Source organism: Petromyzon marinus, chromosome 34, assembly GCF_048934315.1.
Source record: "Petromyzon marinus isolate PM22_M1 ecotype Great Lakes invasive population chromosome 34, UKy_Petmar_22M1.pri1.0, whole genome shotgun sequence".
Taxonomy (NCBI): domain Eukaryota; kingdom Metazoa; phylum Chordata; class Hyperoartia; order Petromyzontiformes; family Petromyzontidae; genus Petromyzon; species Petromyzon marinus.
In genome coordinates this window covers 5,438,265-5,464,927 of record NC_133700.1, presented here as the reverse complement: position 1 = coordinate 5,464,927, position 26,663 = coordinate 5,438,265, and the positions used below count along the sequence as shown (strand labels likewise).

General features: G+C 48.4%; 1 protein-coding gene across 4 annotated transcripts in view; it reads right to left on the bottom strand.

The window, feature by feature from the left end:
• LOC116948620 (5'-AMP-activated protein kinase subunit gamma-2-like) overlaps positions 1-26,663 on the bottom strand; it is a 164,512-nt gene that overhangs the window by 127,977 nt on the left and 9,872 nt on the right. Inside the window, exon 1 of one of the 4 annotated variants that reach the window (XR_012945922.1) lies at positions 475-676. The exons of 1 other annotated variant lie outside the window; for it this stretch is intronic. Coding sequence is in view for 1 of the 3 variants with exons in the window: in XM_032965472.2 (XP_032821363.2) it covers positions 475-594 (120 nt within the window). In the remaining 2 variants the exon portion in view is untranslated. Of the gene's footprint in view, positions 1-474; positions 921-22,447; positions 22,532-26,663 lie in introns of those variants that run through there. 2 more of the 4 variants (XM_076071650.1, XM_032965472.2) reach the window with 2 other exon arrangements.

The window sequence follows — 26,663 nt, the reverse complement described above, 5'->3', positions numbered from 1 at the left end:
AACCCATTAAAAGGCATGCAGATATGATCTCTCATATATGCATGGGCTGAGTTTGGGAGGGGGCATGGGGGGGGGGGGCAGTGCCCCCCCCCCCCCAAACTAGACACCTTAATTAATTTTCAGTAGTTTACAAGCAAGATAAACAATATATATGCGCCCGGCATTCCTAATACTAGGGCCAAAGCGAACCCCTACCCCCCCCCAATATCGAAGTCAAACTCCGCCTATGCATATATATTACGCACACACAAGACTCCCCATATGAAACTGGCAACTCCTGTTTGCGAGAACCTATTTATGGCGCAATCTCAACCACACACACACACACCTCTACCGAATTATAAGACACAACTCCAACTTTTTCTTTCAAATCCAGAAAAAAATAGGGGGGGTGGGGGGGTGTGTGGCGAGGTGAGGTGAGAGATAATTGCTCTCTTATAATCCGGTGAATCTGCAGTGACACAAAACAAATACCTGCAGGAACTGCGAAGCCCGCCTCCTCGTCGAGTTGATCTGCACCGCGGACTGGGAGTCGAACCCTAGACCTGGATCCTGTGCGGCGAGCGCTGCCGTGCCCTTCCGCGTCCTCCTCATCGCCTCGCGAGCGCACTGCGCTCTGCGCAAAGCGGAGCTTCAAGGGAGCGTAGAGGTGCCCGTTTTCCCGTTTGTCTCAGGGCTGTAATTCAAGCAGAATCCAACCCACGTGTTCGTAGATCCGCGGGTGATCCCAGCTCTGTCTCGCCACAGAGTTTTTTTTTATTTGCCTGCCTGCCTGCCAGCCAGCTAGCCTCAATCAATCAATGAGCTCTCGCCTGGATCTGCATACGTTACCGCCGTATTGAGTGAATTCATTAATGTCCTCTCCTTCATCTTGCCACCCTGCCACCCATTCGACCAACGACCGATCCCCACCCACATACTCAACTTCCAAAGCGCTTCTTCAACCAATCGCCATTGAAATCGGCCACTCAGCCAACCACCCACCTACCCCTAACCACCCACCCACCTGCCCACCGACCCAACCGCACCTCCTACTAGCACGGTCTGCGAAATAATTTCAACGTAAATACAACTACTTACTCATCCACACACCTAACCCATGCACTGACCCAACCATCTATCCGCCCACCCAACCTACCACCCACCCTACCACACACCCACCTACCCTACCACACACCCACCTACCCTACCACACACCCACCTACCCTACCACACACCCACCCAACCACACACCATCTACCCTACCACACACACACCTACCCTACCACACACCCACCTACCCTACCACACACCCACCCACTTACCACACACCCACCTACCCTACCACACACCCACCTACCCTACCACACACCCACCCAACCTACCACACACCCAACCTACCACACACCTACCCTACCACACACCTACCACACACCCACCTACTTTACCACACACCCACCTACCCTACCACACACCTACCCTACCACACACCTACCCTACCACACACCTACCCTACCACACACCCACCTACCCTACCACACACCCACCCAACCTACCACACACCTACCCTACCACACACACACCTACCCTACCACACACCCACCCAACCTACCACACACCTACCCTACCACACACCCACCTACCCTACCACCCACCTAACCACGACTAAGCGACGTCCCAAAACCGCCGATAATCCAAACAGCCAGCCAGCTCCCCGACACAACCACGACCCGGGTTCGAACCTGTACCCGGTTTGTTTTGAGCGCTGCAGTTATCACCTCAGCCTCCAACAGTGCCAACAATCGCTGTTCAAACACGTTTTTCTGGCACGTTCACTATATTTCTGCTCGTGCTGTATGTGCTAGTTAGTGTGTGTGCCTGTGTGTGTATGCCTGTGTGTGCAACAGGATAGACGTAAAAATATATTGACGCAGTGTGGGTGTGGATGCTTTCCTTTCGTGTGTCAGTGTGTGTGTGTCAGTGTGTGTGAGCGTGTGTATGAATGTCAATGTGCGTGTAGTTGGTGGATGTGTGTGTATGTCACTGTGGGTGTGTCAGTGTGTGTGAGCGTGAGTATGAATGTCAATGTGTGTGTGTTGGTGGATATGTGTGTCACTGTGGATGTCTGTGTGTGTGTCAGTGTGTGTTTCAGTGTGTGTTACATTGTGTGTGTTGTCATTGTGTGTGTCAGTGTGTGTGAGCGTATGTATGTCAATGCGCGTGTGTTGGTGGATAAGTGTGTGTGTCACTGTAGGTGTGTCTGTTTGTGTGTGTGTGTCAGTGTGTGTCACATTATGTGTGTGCGTGTTCTCATCGGTTTAGTTTTTGAGTGTCAGAGTGCACATATAGAGCTGTGTGTGCACGTGTATATGCAGCCTTTGTATGTAGTACGTGTGTTCGTGTGTCTTGCATGTGTTGAAGGGTTGGTCTATGTACGTGTGTTTATGTTGGTACGTGTGTGTATATCCGTATGCGTGTGCATGTTAGAGGGTACGCAGGCGTGTGTTCATCTTGGGTGTCTTTCCATACATGTTACGTGTATGTTACCTGCGTATGCACATGCTGTAGTAGTTGTGTGTGCTGTAATTAGTGTGTATTAATTATAGTGCAGTCCTGTGTTTGTCGGTGAATATGCATGTCCAGGATGTATTCGTGTATTGGTATACGAGACGTGCGAGTGGATCTTGCTGTGTGCCTGTTAAGCTTATACGAATCTGTAATACGCGTAAAGGTGTATGCTACCTGCAGGTGTATATGCACGTGATGGATGTACAGTATATGGAAAGCTAAATAATTATTTGTGTACAAATGTGATGAAGGTGGCTCTGTATGCACATTAGTCTGGTTGTGCATCTCCGTGTGGTTGCTGTTTGAAAGTGTTAGGAATTAAGGATGGGGTAGGTGGTGGTCGTGTGTGCTTTGGTGTGTTGGCATTTGGCTGTATATGCGCGCGCGCGTGTGTGTACTTAAATACCTGCAGATATAGTTATGAATCACAGCTTTGCATGTGAATTGACCATGCCCGCCAACAGTTCCCCAATGGACTAACACTTCCGCGAATTCACCTGAAACGCACCTGACATCCAGCTGGCCACCCCGCTGGCTACTGCTGCTGCTGCAACCACTTACACAAGCCTGAGTCCAGCCCTGTCCTGCCCTTTACCCTGGGGATGTATATATATAAACAATGGGAGGTAGTCAACAAAGAGAGAGAGCGGGGCGAGGGAGAGAGCGACAGAGAGAAATGTACTCGCAATAATTCTGCCCCCAAAAAAGAGAAAGTATATATATTTTTTCACTGGACTTAAAAAAATATTTAAAGAAAACAAAATGGGTAATTTGCTGACTCACTAAAATGTCTGTCGCTCGGAGGTGCTGTGAGCTTTTAAAGTCTAAATATATTGGAGCACTCACAAAATCCTAACACAAACTATAATAGACACCCAGACCCTAATCCTATCCTAACTAACCAACCAGACCCTAACCGGAACAAAACTAGCCTCTAAACCGACACTCAACCCGAATGAAACAAGCCAACCAGACCATCATCCGAGCCCAAACCCTACGATCAAACCGCATTTGTTTTGGTTGTCCTATGGATAAACTCTCACCCGACATAGGAATGTGGAATTTCCACCACTGGCTTAGGGCTGTAAGCAGCAGATGAGCACCGCCCCACTGATCATTTGAGCAGGAAATCCTAATAAATACCCTAACATCAGCCCTATCCATTGTCGAGCGTAACCAACCACAGACCAAAACGCCACCCAAACAGACCCTTCGCCCGATCCCTAACTCCCACATCTCGAACCTTGACAGCGTGGCTCTGGTGAAAAACCGGGGTGTGGGAGTTCAGGTTCAGGGCTCGATTTGCTCTTCACTCCCAGAACGTTACCGTCCAAGGTAGTCATCTTTTTTGTACAGGCGTTGGTTATCGCCATTGCATTCCTATTCTCTGAAGGTCTGTCAACTGTTCAATTTCAGTCGTAATTTCGGTTCCAAATGGGCCACGTATTTCAATAACCGCCCACACGTGTCTTTTTGGAGTAGAAGCTTGCCAAACATAATAGGGTGCTAATAATCTTCTATATATATAAAAGTCAAAAAACATGTTGTGCTCTCCAAAGGTGGGCGTTTACGTAAAATAAAGATAGCCAGGTACCACGCCGTAAGCCCCGCCGTGAGCAAGGGATATTCCTTTTTCACATCCGTCAACTTTAAATTAGTTTAATTAGCGATTTAGTGCTATTTCTGTGCGCTTTTTATTTATTTATGACGCGTGCACGACCATACCAACTCACGCGCCTTTGGTGGGGGGGGGGGACGGCCCATGCCAAGTCGCACGCCTTGGGTGGGAGTGAGGGGGACATTTTCTTTCGCGTTAAAAATGCTATGAAAATACACTAAACGCTCAGGTAAATTCTTCACTGTGTGATGTCCCATACACCCCGATGCGTGCAGTTACTAATATATACAGTCGGTAGATGCTTCCACTATAGGCCGTAGATATTACTGCAGAGCGGCCGTGGAGATCGTGGCTGGGGGGGCGGTCAGGGGTAGCAGCCCAACCCCAGCCTGCCAAGGTGCCACCTCGGCCGGCTGGACAATCCAGGCGAGGCCGGAGGCTCTGCACGGGACTAGGCCTCACCACGCCACTCTGTCAGGTGAGTACTTTGTGCTTTAGAGTCGATAAATACTGCTATAGAGTCAGCATGCACTGCTGTAGTTGATAGCAAGTACCTCCACAGTCGGTATGCACTGCTCTAATCATAGCAGGTACCACCGCAGTCAGTACGCACTGCTGTTAGATTTTTAAGAGTAGTTTTGAAATGTTTTTTTTTGGCCCGGGGGCAACGCCGGGTATATGAGCTAATACATAATAAAAAAATAAAGTGAACACAAACGGTCGTCATCACGTGTTGCGATCGAAACGCCACGATAATTTTTATTAACTTTATTTTTTATTTTATTTTTCTGTCTACGTGACTTTACCGGAAGAATTCCAGCAGTCAAGAAATTTTTCAGTCAAAATAGAATACAGTGCGTTGACGTACTGCATACTTTAAATCAATTGATAAAGGACAACAGTGCATGACCTGCTAAAGAAAGATGGACTTTCCCCCCAGGAACTCTTAAAAACGGTCTGTTAAAGAGAGGGTACAGTATTTAGTCTCAATTGGGCTCTAAAACAAAACAAGAGTCAAATAACTTACGTTCCTTTGTTAATCCACTGCTGAATGAAGGAAAGCCTCCCTCACGCCGCGACGTGATGATAGCTGTTGCGCATACTTCACCACTCTGGTCAGCGCAGGACTAGTGATGTCGTAAGCCGCGACCAGGACTCAAACTTAGATATCCGGGTTCACAGGAGAGCGTGGTAACCTGTGCGCCACAACTCACCCTTAGGGCCCTTATACCTGGGCATAAATACACGGCAGTATTTACCTTATGATGAGCACCGCTCTGAGCTAGTTTGACCAGGAGACAACTTAAAGACGTTTTTTTTTTCTCTAGGCAGGAGAGAGTGAGACAAGCAACGGAGAGATAAGATATACTCTATGGAGGAGAGTGAGAGGAACACAGCCATGAAATAGATTATGTAGATGTAACGGAGGAATAAGGTACACACGGAGATAAGATAGGTTAATGGCAAAGGGACTTGTTGATTGTTTAGCGGTGGGGCGGTGGTTCGGGCCACGGTCTTATGAACCCTGAGTTCGATTCGCTGTCGGGGCTCTAAGATAGGCATCGAGTGATATCTGAATCGGTGCCCCATCGCTTCCCCCAATCTTCACCAATCTACACTAACAACGTGGTGAAGTATGGTCATACAACCTCTCTTCATGACACAGGGAAAGGCCTTCAAGAGTGAATAAACAAAGGGGTGTACATTTATATTTACAGTCCTGTATCTTATTTGTTGATTTAGTTTGTGTATAATGTATATATCTGATTTGTAGATGTTTATTCAACTTTCAGTCATAATTCTTTTGTATGGTTGTAACTTGCTGACCCGCCACTACTGGGCATCTGTGAAATATAACTTCATCGCTCATCAGATTCCTCCGGTCTAAATAAAGAATCTGATCGTAATTATGGAGAATATCAAACTAACCAAGGCCATCACTCTCGCCGGAGATAGATGCAAACCAAATATGTCCCTCAAAATTGGGGAGGGGATCTAGGTGTGGAAGTACGGCCTCCCCAGGCCTACTCAAGCAGTAAAAACAAAGAAATTCCACAGGATAAAAATATATGAACTTAAGTGAAAATCAAAATTGTGTGTACGTTTTTATTGTTAAATCCGCAGCTTTGCCCCGTGAAACCCAGCTGCCATTCTTGCAAAGCTTGGCGATGTTTCGCTGGACGTGCTGCCGTGTGTGACATCCACATGGCCACATTTCAAACAAAACACACAGCGCTTCAGGAATCAACTTGGATAATTGAGTCACTGGAAGACCCTCCCCTCCGCACTTGGAAGTGAAACTTTGGATATCATCCAAGAGCAAAACGCGCCACAATCTGAAAACACATCTGACGGTAGCTATACATCAGTACACTACCACGAAATCCCACACAGTCGTGTCCTTACATGGGATGTTTGACCCATTGCTTCCTGATTATATGTGTGTAGGAGGAAGCTGGATTGCCTTTTGCCTCCAGGAAAACCTCACCGAGCCTCATGACTTTCACGAGGATCCAGCTAAAGCTTTTACTCAGCAGTGGGGGATTGAGAGACAACCACACACATCTCGTTTAACAATTTACTGACTACTGTTTTATTGCAAACTACTTCCCATGCATATAAACCCTTTACAAGATCTAGTAAACCATGCCCGCACAGTGCAGGTTAGAGCAATCAATTGAAATACATTTTGTATTAGATAATTGTACTGTTAGATTTTAACATACAGCACAGCCGTTTATAAAGCCACTGTTTGATGAAGGAGTCACCACGCCGTTTCGGTCAATGGGGGGGGGGGGGGGTTGCTTGACCATACTTCACCATGTATGGTCAATAACGCAGGTTAGTGAAGAGGAGGTGCCAGAATCGGCTCGCCGCCGACGTTGGTTGTGGCTGGGAATCAAACTCGGGTCGTTGGGTTTATAGGGTTTGTGCTTGTTATGACACTGCCGTGTTTCTAAATGCCAAGTTGCCCCACACACGGTATAACCATGGTAGACTGAGCGAGCACAGCTAATTTTAAAGTGAACCCTGAGTTCGATTCGCTGTCGGGGCTTGCAGCTGCGTTTCAGGCTGGACTTATAAATAGCTCGGCCTACATGTGTATTTATTTCCTAGTCGCTGGTCTTATTTACACATATTTTCCCCTTTTCTCCTTCCGATACTAAAAGCAGCATGGAACAGCCTTGGAAAAGAACCCTCGGAACATTGGGCTACCACACCAGCTGCATTTGCATCCAGCAGTGTGTTTACCAGCTGCACTTGGTCAAAGCTGTATTTTTTGCATTCCTATAATGTTGGTGTGGGTTTTCTCTGGGCGTTGCGATATTTCCCCCCCTGCATATGAAAACGAATGAGCTGCCAATCTATCCAAACACAATACTCCTAACTGAGCCTTGAGATTCAGTGAGGTTGTACCACATTATCATGAAAAGGCAAAGGTGCAGGACTGCATTTGATTCATTACGCCACTTTCCTCACGGAAGTGCTCGAGCCCTTACAGAAGGATATTCAGCTTAATCTTCCAGGCTGGCCAAACATTTGCAAAGGATAGAGTTACCCACACTTTACCCCTTTTATATTACTGGGTGGACAGAGATGGGACTGCTTTAGAATCTTGTCCACCGTTTTAACTACCGGGTGTGCTAACTATTGGCAATTCTTACATGTAATGGCACGATGGGCAAGCGATTTTAGATGTTGCAATTGTGCTTGTATTTCAACAACTATAAATGGGCCGTCTCTGAACAGCCCTCACTAACACCGAGCGCCAGTTGCCACCCGTGCAGCTTTGTGTGGGTGCAGCTTCGAATTTGCTTGTCGTTGGCGAGCTCTTCATAATACTGCAAATCAGTTAGCATCGGGGGGGAGGCACTTTGTAAACAGGCTACAACTTTTGAATGGGTGCAGCCTGTAAAACGAGCTTAAGCTTTGCACTTGGGCCCATCCCTGCACGGTGCTGGCACGATAAGAATGTCCGCAGTGTGGCCATTTAAAAAAAAAACGTAAACACACACTCAAGAGTGCACACACAGCAGCCTGCAACACCAGACCTCCACCAGCCCTTATTTAACCCTTGCACCCTCAGGGAAAATGTAATTACAGCAGGGGCACAACACCGCGGCCCGGCTTCACGCATCACTTTATTTTCCACTTGCAAGCAATGCGTGGCTCACATGGAAGCAGGTGGCTATGTTAGAGGAGGGTGTTTTGCTTTGGATAAATCGGTCTACGAATGTTTCCTTGATTAGTACAGATTTAGAGATGCGCTAACATTCATCACGGATAGAGCTATCCTTCCCACCCCAACAGCCAACACGGTTCCGTTGGGGCACGTGCTGTTAATAGAGCGCGCATATGAAGGCTGGCGAGCATCACGCCCAGCCGCCTTTGTCTTCCCAGTGCAGATGGGGTTTTTTTTACACGGAACACCAGGTACTCATTTGAGGCTGAGTCGATCTAGGCGAGGCCCAAGACCAGTTCAGATATTCGTCACTGATGTTCGCCGTGAGCCGGTATCGAATTCGGGTCACCGGGTTCATAGCGCAGCGCGCTAACCGCTACACTACCGCTCTCCCCATATTCAGACACACACACATCCATATACTGTATATCAATTTCCTTAACGTGTTACAGCTAAAAGATTCACTTACATTAAATGTATACATACACACAGTAACACACTGATGCACACCCATGCAAGTTTGCTTTGGTTTAGATAAATGGGTGTACGAATGCGTAAACATTAAACAGACCCACGTATAATGTTGCCCCAGGATGACCCATCCACTTGTTGAGGTTACTGGCATAAGAATGGTGGAGATCTTCCGGGGACATTCAGCGCCGGTTTTTTGGTCAGGTGTATCAATAAAACAACACGTTTTGTGACATCGTGAGATGGCCTGCCGACAACTTTCCCAGTTTTTGTACGTCACAGGTGGCAACCCGAAAACACAATGACACGCTGATGCACACCCATACATCTCCTTATTGCGTCATTCAATGGCCTCTGCTTTTCAGCACACGTACCCACGGCACAAACTATCAAGTACTTGTGCATCGTAGTGGAGTGGTATGTGACCAGAAAGTGCCAAATTTGACCTGAAAGAAATAAAACTAAAACTCAACTGTTATTTTTGTTTTACCAGGTAAGGCCCAGAAGTGACCGAGCTGTGAATGACAGCTCAATGAAGTGGCTTATCATCACGTGGATGTTAAATAGCGGCCAAATACTCTGAATGCGTGTTGTTGATCCTAAATGTTGCTGATTCTAAATGTTGCTGATTCTAAATCTTGTTCATTCTAAATGTTGCTGATTCTAAATGTTGTTGATTTTAAATGTGGAGGGAGAGACCGGAGGACCCAGAGAAAAATCCACGCGACCACGGGGAGAGAGACACCTCAAACTCCAAATATACAGGCATCAGGGTCGGGATCGAACCCACAACCTCCTGTATACTAGGCGAGGTAGTTAACATCTCACCACCGCGGCGCCCAAGAGACTGGTGTAGTGGACAGCTCGGAGCGCTTCTCTTTCTTCCGCACGTCAAAAATATTCCCAGCGACGGGCCGACGCTCACGTTACTTTGACCCCCTTTTTTGTGCCGTAGCTTTTCAGGCCGGGACATCTTTGTGGGGCATTCGGGCCGCCAAGTTGGCGACATTCGTTGTGCTTTCGCACACAGCAGCGGGGAAGACCGCGGGCAGGCTGTCATCTTCTCCACCCCTCGGAGCGCTGGGCGGCACGAAAGAAAACGGCTGGTGCACGCGGTGAGGGTGACAGATTTGTGGAGTGAGCGAAGATCACATCCTGATTCTTTCTTATTCTTCTGTCTTCTGTGTTCCTTCCTTCTTTCTTCAGAATCGATTTCCGCGTTCAGTCTGTTGTCCTTTTGCCCGCGCCTCCCGTTAGCGCAGTTGGCTACGTACGGCGAACAAAAAAGTTCACCGTACACGTACACATCGTTTATAGAAGAGTTGAGTGAGAAATAGACCGAGATGGTTCGGACATGAATGACAGCTTCAAATCTAGAATGAATGTCAGTAGAAGTTTCGTGGGTTCTACGTTGGAAGGAAAGTCGAGAACATGACAATTGAGAATAGGGCCCCCCATGAAGGATGGGGGGGGGTACAGGGCCCGGGGCGACTCGCACCGTGTGGGCCGCCCCCGACGCCGTCAAACTCTACGGGAAGTATTACATCCGACACCGTGACGTCGAAGCGCAGGAGGGGGAGGGAGGGCTTCCCCAAAGGACAGGGCCCGGGGCGGTCACCCCGATTCGGCGTGTGCCCTAGGGACGGCTCTGGGGAAGAGAAAGCGGGGGAGTTGCCGAGAACGCGCGCCCCTGTTGCCGTGGAGATGGCGATGGATCGAAGGCTGTGGGGAGAGAGGAATCGGGGGATCGGATCCGGCTCAGTGGGGGCCGCTGTTGGCCTGTCTGTCTCTACACGTTCGTCGTGGCTACTTGTTTGTTCATAAATGCATAATTGCTTCTGTGTACTGTCAAGGCATAAACCAGCACGTGGACTCCGGTCATCTCCGCAGCGGCTTCTGGATGACCATCAAACAAAGGCGGTCACCGCATCGCACGGTTTCAGACGCGCTTCCGCGGCCGTCCGGAACGCTCTTCCTTACAATATTAGGAAGCCACTAGAGCGGTGCACCTTTAAATCTAAGTTGAAAACTCATTTATTTAGATCACAATTTTTTGTGTTTAGCTTGTTGCCCTTTCCCCGCACCTCCGATTATCACGGTTGGCTACGCACGGTGCGAAAAAAGTCAGCGATCAAAGTTGTGCTGCGTGTGCGTGGGGCTCCTTCAGGAACTGAACTGTTCCTCTTGATATTCTATTTCACTGCCATCTATCTGTCCATCTGATTACCTGTCCCTGCGTTTTCCCCTTTGTAATATCAGACATCCCAGTTGTAATTATATAACAGACAACCCTTCGCTTGCAAAGACGAAACTGCTGGCAGGATTTGTTTCGCTTACAAAGCGGCTGCGGGGGAAGGCAGTGGTTTTGAAGGGGGCAATTGATTGATGGAAAACAACTGTCCAGGCAGGTGCAGCCGAACACGCGCCTGTGATCATGAGCGTCAGAGACAAGGGTTGGGTGGATTCGCTTCGAGATGTACAAAGCACCCCGAACTAGCTGGGCTGCAAGTCGGACAGCCCAGCGAGTGCGGTGAGTGGGTTCGTGCCCCCCCCCACGTCTCTGCGGGACCGCTGGCTCGCCGGGTGTCTGCTCACGAATTGGCCAAATATCCCAGCGTGGCACGACCCTCTTCAAAAGCAGTGTTGAGGCTCTACTGAGCCCTCACTCCCCCCCCCACTCCGCAAAAAAAACCACCCCATAAATGTTTTGCATCGGACGAAACAGATTTTTGTTTTTGCTGAATGTTGTGTTGTCGTTTGGCATGACCGAACAAACAAAGGCAGAGCTCAAAATAAATTATTCGTGCTCCAGCTGTGTTGGTGTGAACATGTCACTGTTGAACTATTAACTCTGAATGCTTCCCAGCAGAAAGCAAATGTATTTCGTCTTTATTTTTCTACGTGGCGTTTAATATGCACACCGTTAGCGCACACGTACGCGAGCCCATAGCCAATGGTAAGCTGGTACACATCGCTTATACCGGCCCTTCCGTGCCCACATTGATGTATGTGTACGTACTGTATGTTCCATAAACACAGTTTAACCTCGCCTTGCTTGTGTTTACTTTATCCTGGCCTGCTTGTATTCGAGACGATTAAACTCTGCAGTGTGTGTGTGTGTGGTGAGCGGTGGCGCAGTGGTTTAGTGCACCGCTCCTTTTTTTGGTTCCCGCTCACGGCTAACATCAAAGAGCTAAATGAGCCTTCCCTAGGTCAACTCGGCGGTAAATGAGTACCCAAAACGGTGCGTAAGCATCAGCAGTGGGGAGGCCGAGAGTCTGGTTCGCGCTGCGTGCCGGCCTTCATCGCTGCTCGCTGACGGCAGCACGTGTTACGATTAAAGTCCTCTGCGTCCTCCGTTCCCACGACCACCACCCCCAACCCCTGCGCTGACCAGCGTGGTGAAGTATGGTCAAACAACACCCTCTGTCCCCATGACCGACACGATGTGGGCAGTGCCGGATGATCGTAGTAGCAAAAGTAGCTACAAATGCTACGGGCCCCGCACTTTCAAGGGCCCCGCGATTCAGTGATTCTGCACTTGCTCTATTACTATAGTACTATACTGCCTTCAAATTTTATGAACGATTGGGTGTTTGAGGTTAGCGATTTTTTCGCATTATCTGGCTGTATAGCAAATGGAAAAATACAATTACTTTACTATGCAAGCAAAAAACAATTGTGTTTTAATATTTGTGTTTTTTTAATATTTAGGGCCCCTTTATAACATAAGCTAAAAAACGTGCAAGCAAACGCCCTCTCATAATATATGCATCGTGGAACAGTGGTTAGTGCACTGCGTTTTGAATCCCGCCACCTGAGTTCGACTCCTGGCTATGACTAACATCAGTGATGAGTCAACCAAGGGGAGACCTAGGACAGTTGAAGTCGATACCACAGCTGTCAACACATAAGGTTTAGGGGCCGTCCATAAATGACGTCACGCACCGAGGGGGGGGGGGAGTCAGACATTTGTGACGATATGTGACGAGGGGAGGGGGTTGAGAAATGTGACGTCACATAAAAATGTGCAACCTTCAATAAATATAGACAACACGTTCTACTTAATTAAATATACTTTTTTTTATAATAGTTTAAAGCGATTTGAGCTTTGTGACGTGCGATGAAGGGGGGGGGGGGATAAAAAAATCGTCCAAAATCGCGTGACGTCATTTATGGACGGCCCCTAACCCCGTATTCTTGTTCAGGGAAATTGAGTTTTCAGGTCCATACGGCGTATAGCCGTTTCGATACGGGCATAACAACAGTTTAAAAAAAATGTTTTTCTCCCTTGTGATGGGACTTTGTAGGACGAACGTTGAGATTTATAAGGTGCACGGGATGACCAATAAGGTCCGAATTAGTCTGTAATAAAGCCGGCGCTGATAAGGGGTTGACAGGCGTGAGATACCACTCGCCATGATGTCCGACCTTTCGCTCCACATGATGGGAGCTTCTTCTTCTTCTGCTCCCAGCATGTGGAACGAAACGTCGGACCATCGTGCCGAACAGCACGCGGCATGACCTGAAAACGCACGGAACACAACCACGAAGGCCCAATGCAGGAGTTTTTCTCACTGCCTGTGTGAGGAAAACGGAGTGCCCGGAGAAACTCCACGTGTGCACGGAAAGCCCTCGCTTCATGCGCGGTGTTCACACTACAACGCGGTTTCGCTATAGCTCGCTTCTTCCATTGGGGAACACGTTTTGCAGAACGCGCGCGCCGTTCTACCGCGGAACGCGTTCTGTTATAATGGGGGACGCGTTCCGTTACAAGGCGGAATGCGCGCACACCGTTATAACGTGGAACCCGCACACCGTTATACGCGGAACCCGCACACCGTTATAACGTGGAACCCGCACACCGTTATACGCGGAACCCGCACACCGTTATAACGTGGAACCCGCACACCGTTATACGCGGAACCCGCACACCGTTATAACGTGGAACCCGCACACCGTTATAACGCGGAACCCGCACACCGTTATAACGTGGAACGCGCACACCGTTATAACGTGGAACGCGCACACCGTTATAACGTGGAACGCGCACACCGTTATAACGTGGAACGCGCACACCGTTATAACGTGGAACACGCACACTGTTATAACGTGGAACGAGCACACCGTTATAACGTGGAACGCGCACACCGTTATAACGTGGAACGCGCACACTGTTATAACGTGGAACCCGCACACCGTTATACGCGGAACGCGCACACCGTTATACATGCAACGCGCACACTGTTATAACGTGGAACGCGCACACCGTTATAACGTGGAACGCGCACACCGTTATAACGTGGAACGCGCACACCGTTATAACGTGGAACGCGCACACCGTTATACACGCAACGCACACACCGTTATAACGTGGAACGCGCACACCGTTATACACGCAACGCGCACACCGTTATAACGCGCTTTCTGAGTGGTCGGCGGCGAACTGCTTTCTTTAGCTGTAGCGGCTGAGCGGCGTGATGGAGAGACGCGGCGGCGGCTGCGTACCCTCAGTTATTTGTCCCACCGCGTGTGTTGTGCGTAGTAACATCGTAACATCGCCACACTTGAATCCTTACGACATTCTTTATGGGGGGGGGGGGGGGGCTGGGGGGGTGTTTTCGCTCAACGCGTTATTCGCTTGAACAGGAACGCGCCTGAGCGGGCCTTGACTAAACTGTTAAGTGGCGGAAATTTAAAAAAAACACTCCAACCCTAAGGGGCCGTCCATAAATGACGTCACGCGATTTTGGACGATTTTTGACCCCCCCCCCCATCGTCACACGGCGTTACAAAAAGTCAGACCCCCCCCTCAAATATGACGTCACAAAGCTCTGCCCCCCCCTCCCCCCAAAAAAACACATGCTTCAAATCGCTTTAAACTATTGTCATTGTAGTGCGTATTTAATGTGGCGCTGCACTCTGATGTTGTAGGAGAAAACTTTTATTAAAAATTATATTTAATTAAGTAGAACTAGTTGTCTATATGTATTTAAAGTTGCGAATTTTGATGTGACGTCACATTTCTCACCCCCCCCCCTTCGTCACACATTCAGTTCAGTTCAGTTTCATTTATTTTGGTATAGCCCTGTGAGCCATTCGGCTCTTGAATCGGGTGCAACCGCAACAAACAAAAAACAAAAACATGAACAAGAAAACATCTTAAGGTGACTATGTGACTGTGCAAACAGAAAATCCAGGAAAAAACATCAAAATATTCTTGAAATAGCACCGTACACCAACGCTGTGTGCAAAAATCCCAGTGGGATGCAAGTCACACAACAACCACAAGACAACTTAGATTAAGGCCATCAGCCTAACTCCGTACTACAAACAAACATGGCCAAACCAAAAAACGTTTTCGGAATCACCAAATTAAAGCCATAAATGCAATGTAACAGTGATTATAGGGACTGTGACCGAATTTTTAACAATAAACTACATAAATAACATGTATCACCAACCCCTAGAGCCATAGCTGGCTGCATGAGTCACTCCACAACAACAGAAGCATCAGTCGGAGTATTACATTTTGCAATGCACTTTTTAGATCAGCAAACTAAATCAAAATACAGATAATACTTTGCAGCGGTCATCCGGAGCGAAACATTTTATTTTATTTTAGGCCACTGAATAGCAGTGGCAGCTAGGGGTGTACAACTCCTCTAGAGCAGTTTTGAGTGAAGATCTCATAGGTAGTGATTCAAGTTGCAGTTTATTGGCAATAACATTCCAGACCCTGGGGGCATCAATAGCAAAGGCCCTTCCTCCGGTTTTTGTACGGCAATAGGGAATGTGAAGCTGGTAAGTGAGCGAAGACCTGAGGTCAAATTTGTCACAAATGTCTGACCCCCCCCCCCCCAGGTGCGTGACGTCATTTATGGACGGCCCCTAAGACAGCAGCTTGTGAGAAAACAGCTTTGCTCTACTGCCACCTGCTGCCGTTACATATTAATGCCACGTGAGAACCTCACGCTTTGTTTACAACACAACTCAAAAAATCTATTTCCAGAGATGGCCCTTCATCACCGATTTCCCACCCATTCTTTCCCCTCGTTTAAGCCTCGTGATGCTGCCACGGTCAGGGTAACGGCGAGCGCATTCGATCTCATGGCGCGGCACAGTTGAAACAATGGGGGAGGGGGGGGGGAGTTTACCCAACGTCCACCCAACAGTTTATCGAACTCGAATTTCGCACCTCGCCCGTCGGCCCCACTGATGTCCTCTTCTTCCCCCCACCCACGTGTGCAGACACTATTGACTCTATTGTATGCAGGACGTGGAGGCTATATATGGCCTACAAAATAAATGAGGGGGCCCATGGGGCTATGAAGTCGGGGGAGGGGGGAATTGGGAACCAGGGCCGATGCCAACTATGCCTCCGCCAGATTGTTGCCATATTCATAACGCCCCTTATTGAATAATGTACAGACAATCAGGAAAGCCTTACTGAGTCTCAAGGCTTCTCAGGTGGGTCCTCCGTTGGGATGTTTGGTCAATTATTGTATATTCATTACTATTTGCCTCCATGTAGGCGGAAGTTGGAGTATCCAGATAAGACCCTTCACGCATCCCATGGGACGGCTCAAGACATGGGTTCATGAACCCACTTGCTGGCCACCTTACATCATACCTATTGCCATCGTCATGATGGTAATGGTGGCGATTGTGGTTGGTGTGGTTGTGGTATTGGCATTTGTGACAGTGCTTTTGGTTGTGATGGCAGGAATGTCTTCTTTGGTTCTTTCGGTAAAGTCGCGTAGAATGAGAATAAAATAATAAAATAAAACAATAAAATTCTCACGACGTTTCGGCCACAACACAAGTGGCCTTCTTCAGGTGAAAGGAACAAACCTGTCGGGACGACAGAGCTACAATGAACGATGCTAAGATTCGCAGCGTCTTTTAAGCTGGTTGAGAGAAGTGAGGCACCTTGACCAGCTTAAAAGACGCTGCGAATCTTAGCAGCGTTCATTGTAGCTCTGTCGTCCCGACAGGTTTGTTCCTTTCACCTGAAGAAGGCCACTTGTGTTGTGGCCGAAACGTCGTGAGAATTTTATTGTTTTATTTTATTATTGTATTCTCACTCTACGTGACTTTACCGAAAGAACCAAAGAAGATGAATCCTTGTAGTCACGAAAGCTTTAAATCGAAATTTATGACGGGAATGGTGGTGGTGCGGCTGATGGTGGTACAAATAATGGTGGTGGTGTACTAGTGGTTGCGACGATGGTGGCGAAGTTGTGGTTATGGGGGTAACGGTGGTAGTCATTGCGTAGGGTTGTGATGGAGGTGTTTGTGACGGTGGCTATGGTCGTGTTGGCTGCTCTGATCGTGATGATTAGCACGGTCTGCACCTCCGGTTAGCAAAGTTGGCAAACGTACGGTGCGAAAGAAGTCCAACACACGTATGTACATATGTATGTTGAACCTCTTTTGTGCCGTACGTAAGCCAACCGTGCTAATGATGACGGCGGGGGGTGCTGCTGGTGGTGGCTGTGATGGGTTTTTTTTATTGGTTGCTTGGAAACGATTTTGTAGTTGGCAGGAAAATCGCCCTGTGAAGGCGGGGCTATTTTTAGTAACTTGGGAAGGGGGGGGGGGGCTGGGCAGGGGGGAGCTGGGAGGGGGCACAACCTACGGCTTGACCTCCATCCAACATTTTGGGGTGTCACCTACCTCCCAGCCTCCTGTGTTTTGTGACACACGATGTCAATCGACTCGCAGGTGACTGCTGAACGTGTGGCAGCAATCCATCGCGGCAGTGCGATTCATTATTCCGCGCACGTTGCTCTTTTTTTTAAATAGAAGCCGAGTCCTGCGCTGTCAATTTGTTTTTTGTGTTTTGTTCTTTCCAGCAGCAGCAGCCGCGGTCAACACATCTCACGTCTCATCAATTGCGAAAGCACCACGTGACTTCTGCCTCCCTGACTTGGGATCTAATTCTTTTCGATTAGGTGTCCACGTGAACACGTGGTTGTATTGACCGGGATGTGCACCGTGCGAAAGACAAAAATTATATATCCCACTGTTGACACGCACGCTGTTGGGGCGCGCGTTCGTTAGCTAGCGTCCTATGACCTCCCCATTACCAATGATTACACGCTGCACGCGGGTACTCATTAAAGGCTGAGCCGACCTAGGGGAGACCCAGGACCGGATCAGATGATGGTCGCTGGGTTCATGCCACTCCCGCTGTGTAACCACCCCAATTATATTACCAAAGAAGAGCATCTTTGACTCGCCGGTGCTAATTGTAACCATTTTAGGCGATGATGTGAGTTCAATAATGGCCAGGAATTGAACCTGGGTGGCCATGTACTCGTCGTTGTCTGCAGCGTCGACGTCTGTGTTGTCGCTGCTGGCACCACGAATCTCCCGTGTAAAATAGCCGGGAAGCTGGCTCCACGGGGCCATCATCGGCCGCGTAACAAATCGGATAAACTCAAACTTAAAACTTACATCGCGGTGAAGTTACGGGCACATTCTCACTCTCGATCTGACAACTCATTTTGATTGGTGGCGGTTGTCGTGCACAAAGACATAGACCTGCACATACAAAGACAAATGTCTATTTTAGTGTTATAGACAAAGATCCCTTACACCGCACTATAATTGATAGTCATAGACCATAGGAACAAGAGCTGTTGGTGAGCACATTCAGGCTGGGACAATAGTGCATGAATGGTATGGTCATCAATACGAGTGGTGGCGCTAGGCAGGCAATGTAAGTGCCAGGCTAGGTGCACTTTGATGCCTTGTATAGACATGTGCAGTCTCCCAAGGTTGCACACACACACAGACTCTCACACAGTACACGAAGATCCCCCCATATAGCCTTTAACAGACTGGTAGGGACAATTTCCGTTAGCGAGTACCTATGAATGCTGGCATGGTACACGAGGGGGTGGGTGTGGGTGGCCAACAACATACCCGGCCGCCTTCGTCTCCCTAGTGGCAATGTTTACGCATCGCACCAGGTACAATACTCATTTTAGGCTGAGTCGACCTAAGGGAGGCCCAGGAAACGGTTCAGATACTCGCCAATGATATTGGGCCATGAGCGGGAATCGAACTCGGGCACGCCGGGTTCGTAGCACAGCGTGCCAACCGCTGGGCCACTGCCCTCCAAACACGCACGCATTGACACTCACACACACACGACAGGAGCCTCCACCACAGCATTGCTTTGTGTCCTCTTGGCATTGGCTCGGGGTTTATGGGCATGCGGGCCGCGCGCGAACGTCGATTGATGAATGACGCGAGATGTCGGAGAACAGGGCCCACCTCTCCCGAGAGCTCCCCCTGAGAGAGCCCCATCCACACGACAGCGCACTAAAGACAAAGCTCCCCCCGTATAGCCTTAACATACTGTTGGGGCAAGTGCTGTTAGCGAGTGGCACCTATGAAGTCCGGCACGGCACGCGAGAGGGTGGGTGGCCAACACCACGCCCGGCGGCCTTTGTCTCCCCAGTAGCGATGTTTACACATGGCACATGTACTTATTTGAGGCTGAGTTGACCTAGGGGAGGCCCAGGACTGGCTCAAATATTCGTCACTGGGTGTTGACCGTGTGCGGGAATCGAACCCGGGTCGCCAGGTTCGTAGCAGAGCTACACTACCGCTCCCCGACAGGGCACACACAAAGACAAAGATCCCCCATATAGCCTTAACAGACTGTAGGGGCAAGTGCTGTTAGCGAGCACCTATGAAGGCCGGAACGGTACACGAGGGGGTGGGTGGCCAGCACCACGCCCGACCGCCTTTGTCTCCTTAGTGACGATGTTTACACACCGTACTAGGTACTCATTTGTGGCTGAGTCTACCTAGGGGAGGCCCGGGACTGGTTCAAATAATCATCAATGGTGTTGGCTGTGAGCGGGAATCGAACCCGGGTCGCCAGGTTCATAGCGCAGTGCGCTAACTGCTACACTATCGCTCCCCACACACAACAACAACAACCGCCATTCGCCACTAAGTGGCGGTGACGTCACCACGACGCTTGTGCCAGGACATGTGCACCTTGAGGCCACATGGAGTGTCGAACGCCCGCTGGCAGGTCACGGGGCAGACCCAGGTGCCACGGGTCGACTGACTGAGATGACTGGCTGATGCACCACCTGTGCCCCCTACTGTGCCAACCTGCTGTGCTTTAGCCACCCGGCGCTCCGTTCGTTATTGTGAGCGTCGCTTCTCCGCCCTCCGTTGTTGTTGGAGGGCGACTACCTCCAACTGCCCAGTAGCGTCCTTCACGAGCCTCCTCCACAGAGGCCGATCTTGACACCGCTGGTACCAGTCATCGGCAAGTCCACTCAGCTCCACGTCCTCCTGTACCACATCACTCCATCTCTTCTCTAGCCCGTGCCGCGCCCGCTTAGCCTCCTCGATCCGGCCGAACAAAAGCTATTTTGGCATGCGGTGGCTGGGCATGCGGGTTACATGACCCAGCCATCGCAGCCTTGCCCGCCGGAGGAGCTCACCGATGGGACCTTGCCCAGATCTTTCAAGGATTTGTGAGCTCCTCACACAATCCAGTCTGGTTAAACCCAGGATGGATCGTAGGCAGGCCAGCCTAAATGTTTCTAACCGGCGAAGATGTTCCATTAGGGGGGTCCACGTTTCGCAAGTGTAGAGAAGGGAGGGAATGACCGTGCCCGAGAAGACCTGAAGCTTAGTGCGGAGCGACAGACCAGGTAGCTTCCACACAGCGTTACGCAACCGATGAAAAGAAATTGCCGCTCGACTGATTCGGAGTGAGACCTCTGCTGTTAAACTGGAGCCGGTCATAAGCACACTTCCCAGGTATGGGAAACTCTCCACTCTCTCCACAACTGCCCCATCACCAATTGGGAGTTGTGGGGGTGGAGTGTCCGATGGTACACACACACACACGCGTACATACACACACGCGTACATACACACACGCGTACACACACGCGTACAAACACACACACGCGCACACACACACGTACCGTCGTGTACACCGGGCGGCAGGCTGGCGCAGTGGTGACAACTCGTGCCTGAAGCAAGAAGGCGTCTGGGTTGCATTCCCGAGCTCGGGCACCTTTCTGCGTGAGGTTTGCTCGTTCTCTCCTTGTTCTGTATGGGTTTGCTCTGGGTTCTCCTGTTTGATACCATCGTGAATAAAACCCCTCATACTAACTAGCTATTGTTTTTTAGCCAGGTAAGGACCATTGAGCTATAGGGGCCCTTTTCAGAAGTGATCTGGCCACAAATGATAGCTCAACGAAGTTGCTTATCATACGGACATTTATCGCTGCCAATCACTCAAAATGAGTGCCGTTTCTAAATGTGAAGGGGAGAAACCGGAGGACCCGCAGAAAAATCCACACGACCACGGGGAGAGAGAGAACACGCAAACTCCAAATATACAGCAGCAGGCGTCAGGGTCGGGATCGAACCCACGACCTCCTCCATACCAGGCGAGGGGGCGGACATCTCGCCACTGCATCACAGTGCTAAATAATGACCTGCATATGATTCAATTGGGATCACACCTAGCAGCATAATCCCCTCCTACTGCGAAAACTTGGCAGGACCCTCCTGAAAATGAGTCTTGAGGGGAGTAATGATAATAATGTAATAATACTCCACATATACACACACCCACATCTACTGCGTACACACTGTTCCAATCCTAATATTCAGGGCTTAATTTCTCACCCAATATTATCCACACCACCATTATAGGTTGTCATAAAGTAGCGATTATCTTCGTAAGGCACTACTACTAGAGCACAAGGTACGATATCCATAACGATCCTATATTACTGTATAAGCCTTTGTTCTTATAATCCTATGAACATGATCCTATCCTATGAACATGTTCATAAACAAAATTATAATAATGCCAACATAATTCCTGGAACAGCATGCCACAATGTTCTGGCTGAAGTTAAGCACTTGCAGATGATAATAAAAAGAGCAACCACTTTGTCAATCCACTGTCTTATTACCAAATCACCTGGGACGTGCCAGGTCCCATCAGATCTCCGAGGCAAAGCAAAACGCAGCCCTGGATAGTGCCCGGAAGGGGCAACCACCCTACATAACAGGCGTTATAGGCCGCAGGCCTACATAGTGGACAGCAAAGGGCTGTGCAGCTAAATCCATCGTTGTAGCGTACATCTATGCTCCAAAGTCTACGCCGAACCTGCACTGACCTGCGTGGTGATGTATGGCCAATTAACCCCCACGACTCGCACGGCGGCGAGAGGCCCTCATCCACGTCAATCCACTGCTGGATGAAAGCTTCCCAAACCTTTCATTGAGTCACGGCAATCTTGCGTAATCGCTCAGCCCAATTGTTACCAAGCCGAGCTGATTTATCTCCAATAAGGAGAAGCCGCCCAAGTACAAGTAAACACTGCTTTTTGTGTCTAGTTTGTTGTCCTTCTCCGCACCTCCGATATGCAAAGCTGTCTATGCACGGAGCGAATGAAGTTGAACATGAACACATACAGTTGTGCTTAAACTGGTGTGAAACGTCAACTTGTGCGCGGTTTATAAACTTGATTTTTTTGCAGTTTAAATGTTTTGCCCTTGAAGGGGGCCCTTGGCCACTCGAGTCCCTTGCGACCGCCCGCCACTGATAGCAGCAAAGTTACCTGGCACTCAGGAGGCGAGACGCCCGCAGCCTTCAAGAACTCTCCCGCCGGGAACAGCCTCCCATCTCACGGCAGAGACCGGCCCTGGAAGATAACGGCACGGAGCCACGTCAATACGAGATCAACACAAAACAAGGCAGACGATATGTTTACTGACATTACATATCAGTCTCTGCACACAAAACATTCAAGTATTTCGCGCACAACCCATCAGCATGGCCTTTGGGGCATACAAAGTAGCAGATGCATTATTTAAAGACGAGAAAATTCTGAACCGATTTTTTTTAATCATGCAGTGTCTCATCAGCAGATCAATCAGGCTTGTTTGAATCAATGCTGGTGAACGGCCGATATTTTCGGCAAAGAGGACCCAATTTATCTTCACTACGAGTTGCTTCAATGGTATGGCGTTGCAGGCTAAACTGCCAGAACTGGGGGGTGCAAGCCAATTTAAAGAGGAGAGTTTTCAGGACGGACTTAAACACGTCCCACGACTCCGTCTTGTACGCAAATTTAAAGCGTTCCGAAGCCCGGGAGCTGTGCCGGCAAAAAGCCCGATCACCCCAGGAATTGAGTACGCTCATCAGATCTTCCAGCACATCCGGCCAACGTGGATGAGTAGACCAAGCACCGCCGAGAGCTCCCTCGAGTTCGGAGGCCCTTCTGCCGGCAGTGGGGTGAGCGAGCGATAGCAGTGCCGCAGCTTCATCTTCTGCACGATGCCAGTGGCACCCGAACGACGATGCCACGGGTCGGCTGACCTGAGGTGCGATCGTCTCTGGACAATTTAACACGTGGTAGGCTTTCGCGAACAATATTATCCATAACATAGGTTTGTGGGTTAGATCGTGTAAATATAAACGTGTCGTTAAACACATTTATATGGCGGGTTTAAAGACACGTTTATATTTACGCGATCTAACCCCAAAAACACTTTATTATGGATCTCTGTACAAATCTAGGGACGCAGACCGCACCGTTGGAGTTGTGGGCTGTCCGATTAGTTATAGATTTAAAGCTTTCGTGACTGCAAGGATCCATACTCTTTGGTTCTATTCGGTAAAGTCACGTAGGTAAAAAAAAATCACGACTCCAGCGCTGTCCTCTAGACAGTCTGGTCCCTTCACCTGATGAAGGCCACTTGTGTTGTGGCCGAAACGTCGTGAGAATTTTATTGTTTTATTTTATTATTTTATTTTATTTTACCTACGTGACTTTACCGAATAGAACTGTCCGATTAGTGTTGGATTCTCCGTGGTCACCGGTTTAGATACTGCTGGACACCTGTTAAAAAAGAGCTTCATAGCTCATCGTATTTCTCCAGGATAAATATTCTCAGTCACTGGATGACCTATTATTTGCTACAAATTATTTGGTGGCGCTGCTGCTGCATTGGCAGTGCTGCACGAGCACAGTCAACAACAAATAACTCAACACGTGAATCAATAACACTGCGACTTTAAAATAAATAACAGCATATTTTACGTGCCGTGAAGAAAGGCCATAAACCCGAAACGTCGCCTGTTTCATTGTTTTTTTCTCTTCATTTTAAGGCCTGAATAAAAGTGGGTGGCTTCCTTTCGCTATGTTTGCATTTGTTTATGCAGGCCACTCACTTTTATTCAGCACATCAAATTGTATTAATTTCTCGGGTGACCATTTTTTTCCATTTTCTGCCTTTGAGTACAAATAAAAGTACAGTATGTGCATTGAAAAACTTGTTTTTGACCAATTTTTTTTTATTTTAAGGCAACGGTGTTCATGACGCACGTGTTGAAGTATTGTATTATTTTTATTTAAAGCTTTCGTGACTGCAGGGATTCATATTCTTGGTTCTTTCGGTAAAGTCACGTAGAAGGGAAACAATAAAATAATAAAAATATAAAACAATAAAATTATCACGACTGTTTCGAAAGAACCAAGAATATTGAAATAGAAATAGGTTTTACCCTTTTAACTGGCACAAAAACTGACACCTTTATTCAAGGCATCATGTTTGCAATAACCACAACACAAGCAGTCAAAATGCAAACAAAAGAGTAAACTCTGATAATAATATGCACTGTCCTTGAATTTGATTGGTCCACACCCGAGACGGCTTTTCTCAGAGCCTAGTCTCCACTGGTGTTGGACCAGAAGACGCCAAAAGGTGTACCAAGAATATTGTATTATTGTTATTATTTGCTCATGCTATCACGAGTTACTGTTGTACCGCTATAAGCAGGACTCCAGTTGGTCGGCAACTGCTCAATGAATTGACGGTACGGCTTCATCGGACGAGATTAACCACGATGCAGTTCTTCCGGAACTGGTGTTCTTTTCTTCTTTCCCCCCCCCTACAATGCTTAAGGCCATTAGCCGTTTCACACGTGTGGGCTTTTTTGTGTGTACAGCCCACGTGTTTTGTGGGCGTTGTGAAAGGCCCCAGGGTTTGTGATTTCACCTCCACGCTCTATGTTGTAGCAGTGCCCGCCGAGTTTCCGGGGGCTAGGTGACACCACGCCAGAGGAGGCATTTCATGCTCATAATCGATTTAAGCGGCAATTAGTCACGGATGAGTGTTCCTCGGGTTTTGAACGAGGTGAACTGGAAAGACGTCAAACGGCAATAATAAAAACAGCAAAGTACGTTTGCAACTGTTTCGCACGATAAAAAAATTCCGCTATCGCCGTGCGTAAATTACTTTATCGCTTTTAACCTAAGCGGCGGTAATTATTTTACCCGTTATTATGCATGTAGATTGTGTATTTGATCATTTTTATGATTATTTCATTACAGTTTAATTGCATTTTATTGTTGGCGGGGCGGGGGGGGGGCTCAAGTGGTTAGCGGGTGGCTTTACACCCACACGGCAACGTTCGTGCACCCCTTAGGGGCTGTGAATTATGAGGCCACACGCACTGCTGATGGGGATCGGTTAGGTTGAAACCCAATTCAGGGGGGTTGCCTCGCGTGATAAGACGAATTCGACTGGGAATCGTGCAATCGGGAGACATCGCCAACAGGTGATAGCTGACGCTTTGATTTGTTTTCCAATCGAGTCTGGGCATCGCAACTCCAAACCATGGACCGTAAAACAGACACGTGAAGGTGGTGGCTGGGTGTGTGGGTGTATATGCAATTCCCCGACTCAGATGAAGCAATTGATTGGTTAAATCGCTGAGATGCTAATTAGTGATCGTCATAGGCCACGCAGTGCAAGGGAAACGAAAGGGATTGGTGGCTCGCACCCTGTGATTCAGAGCGTTGTGAAGAGATAAAAACAAAAGCTTCACGGCTCATCGGATTCCTCCGGGCTGCAGAAATATTCAGATTTTTGGATGCGAAGGTTTGGGTTTATTACACACATTTGTGAAAGTCGCGAAGGCGGCTGGGTTGCGAGATCATGACGGGGTTGGCAACGCACGGACCAGTGGGGTTGACGGACCTGTGGATGTGTGATCCAACTAACTTCGTGGCTTTCTTTGTGTTCACCTCAGGGCCGCGCCTTAATAAAAAAATGTTGGCCAAACATTCTGACGCTACAACCCTCCTTGAAATAGTCCTGAGGCTCACAGCAAGGCCTCTTCTTTTATTCTCTCCCCCTGGTGACATAAATGTCCTGTTATGTAATGTAATCCGTAAGCTGTTGGGAAATGTTAAGTGTTTAATGAGATGGAGGTAAATGTCAGTGACTTTCTTGAAGGTTACAAATTATATTCTTGAGAGTTGGCTGGATAACTAAGGGATCAGAGCACGCTGACCTGGTTTTTAATTGAGGTACTCACCTTTGCTATGAATTATGGGCCATTCCTCGAAACGTCGCCTGTTATATATTTGTATGTTTCCTTTTAACGCCACACGGTGTTGGTGAGGAATGCGTCGAGTTTATTTTCAGCGACTATACTGCCTTCTCAAATGTTGATCGACTCAACTTAGTCACAAATAACTGCATACGCACACAAAAAAAACCCCATCACAACAAATCAGGCGCTGTACTTAATAAAGTATTAAAGCTTTCGTGACTGCAAAAAATTACTCATTGTTTTTTTCGGTAAAGTCACGTATGTAGAAATACAATTTTATTGTATTTCTCTGTACTTAATTCGACTAGATTCTAGCTCTGACAATTAAGACAAAATACAAACATACATATTCTCTCGGCTATACTCTTTGGTTCTATTCGGTAAGGTCACGTAGGTAATAAATAAAACAACAAAAATCACGACGTTTCGGC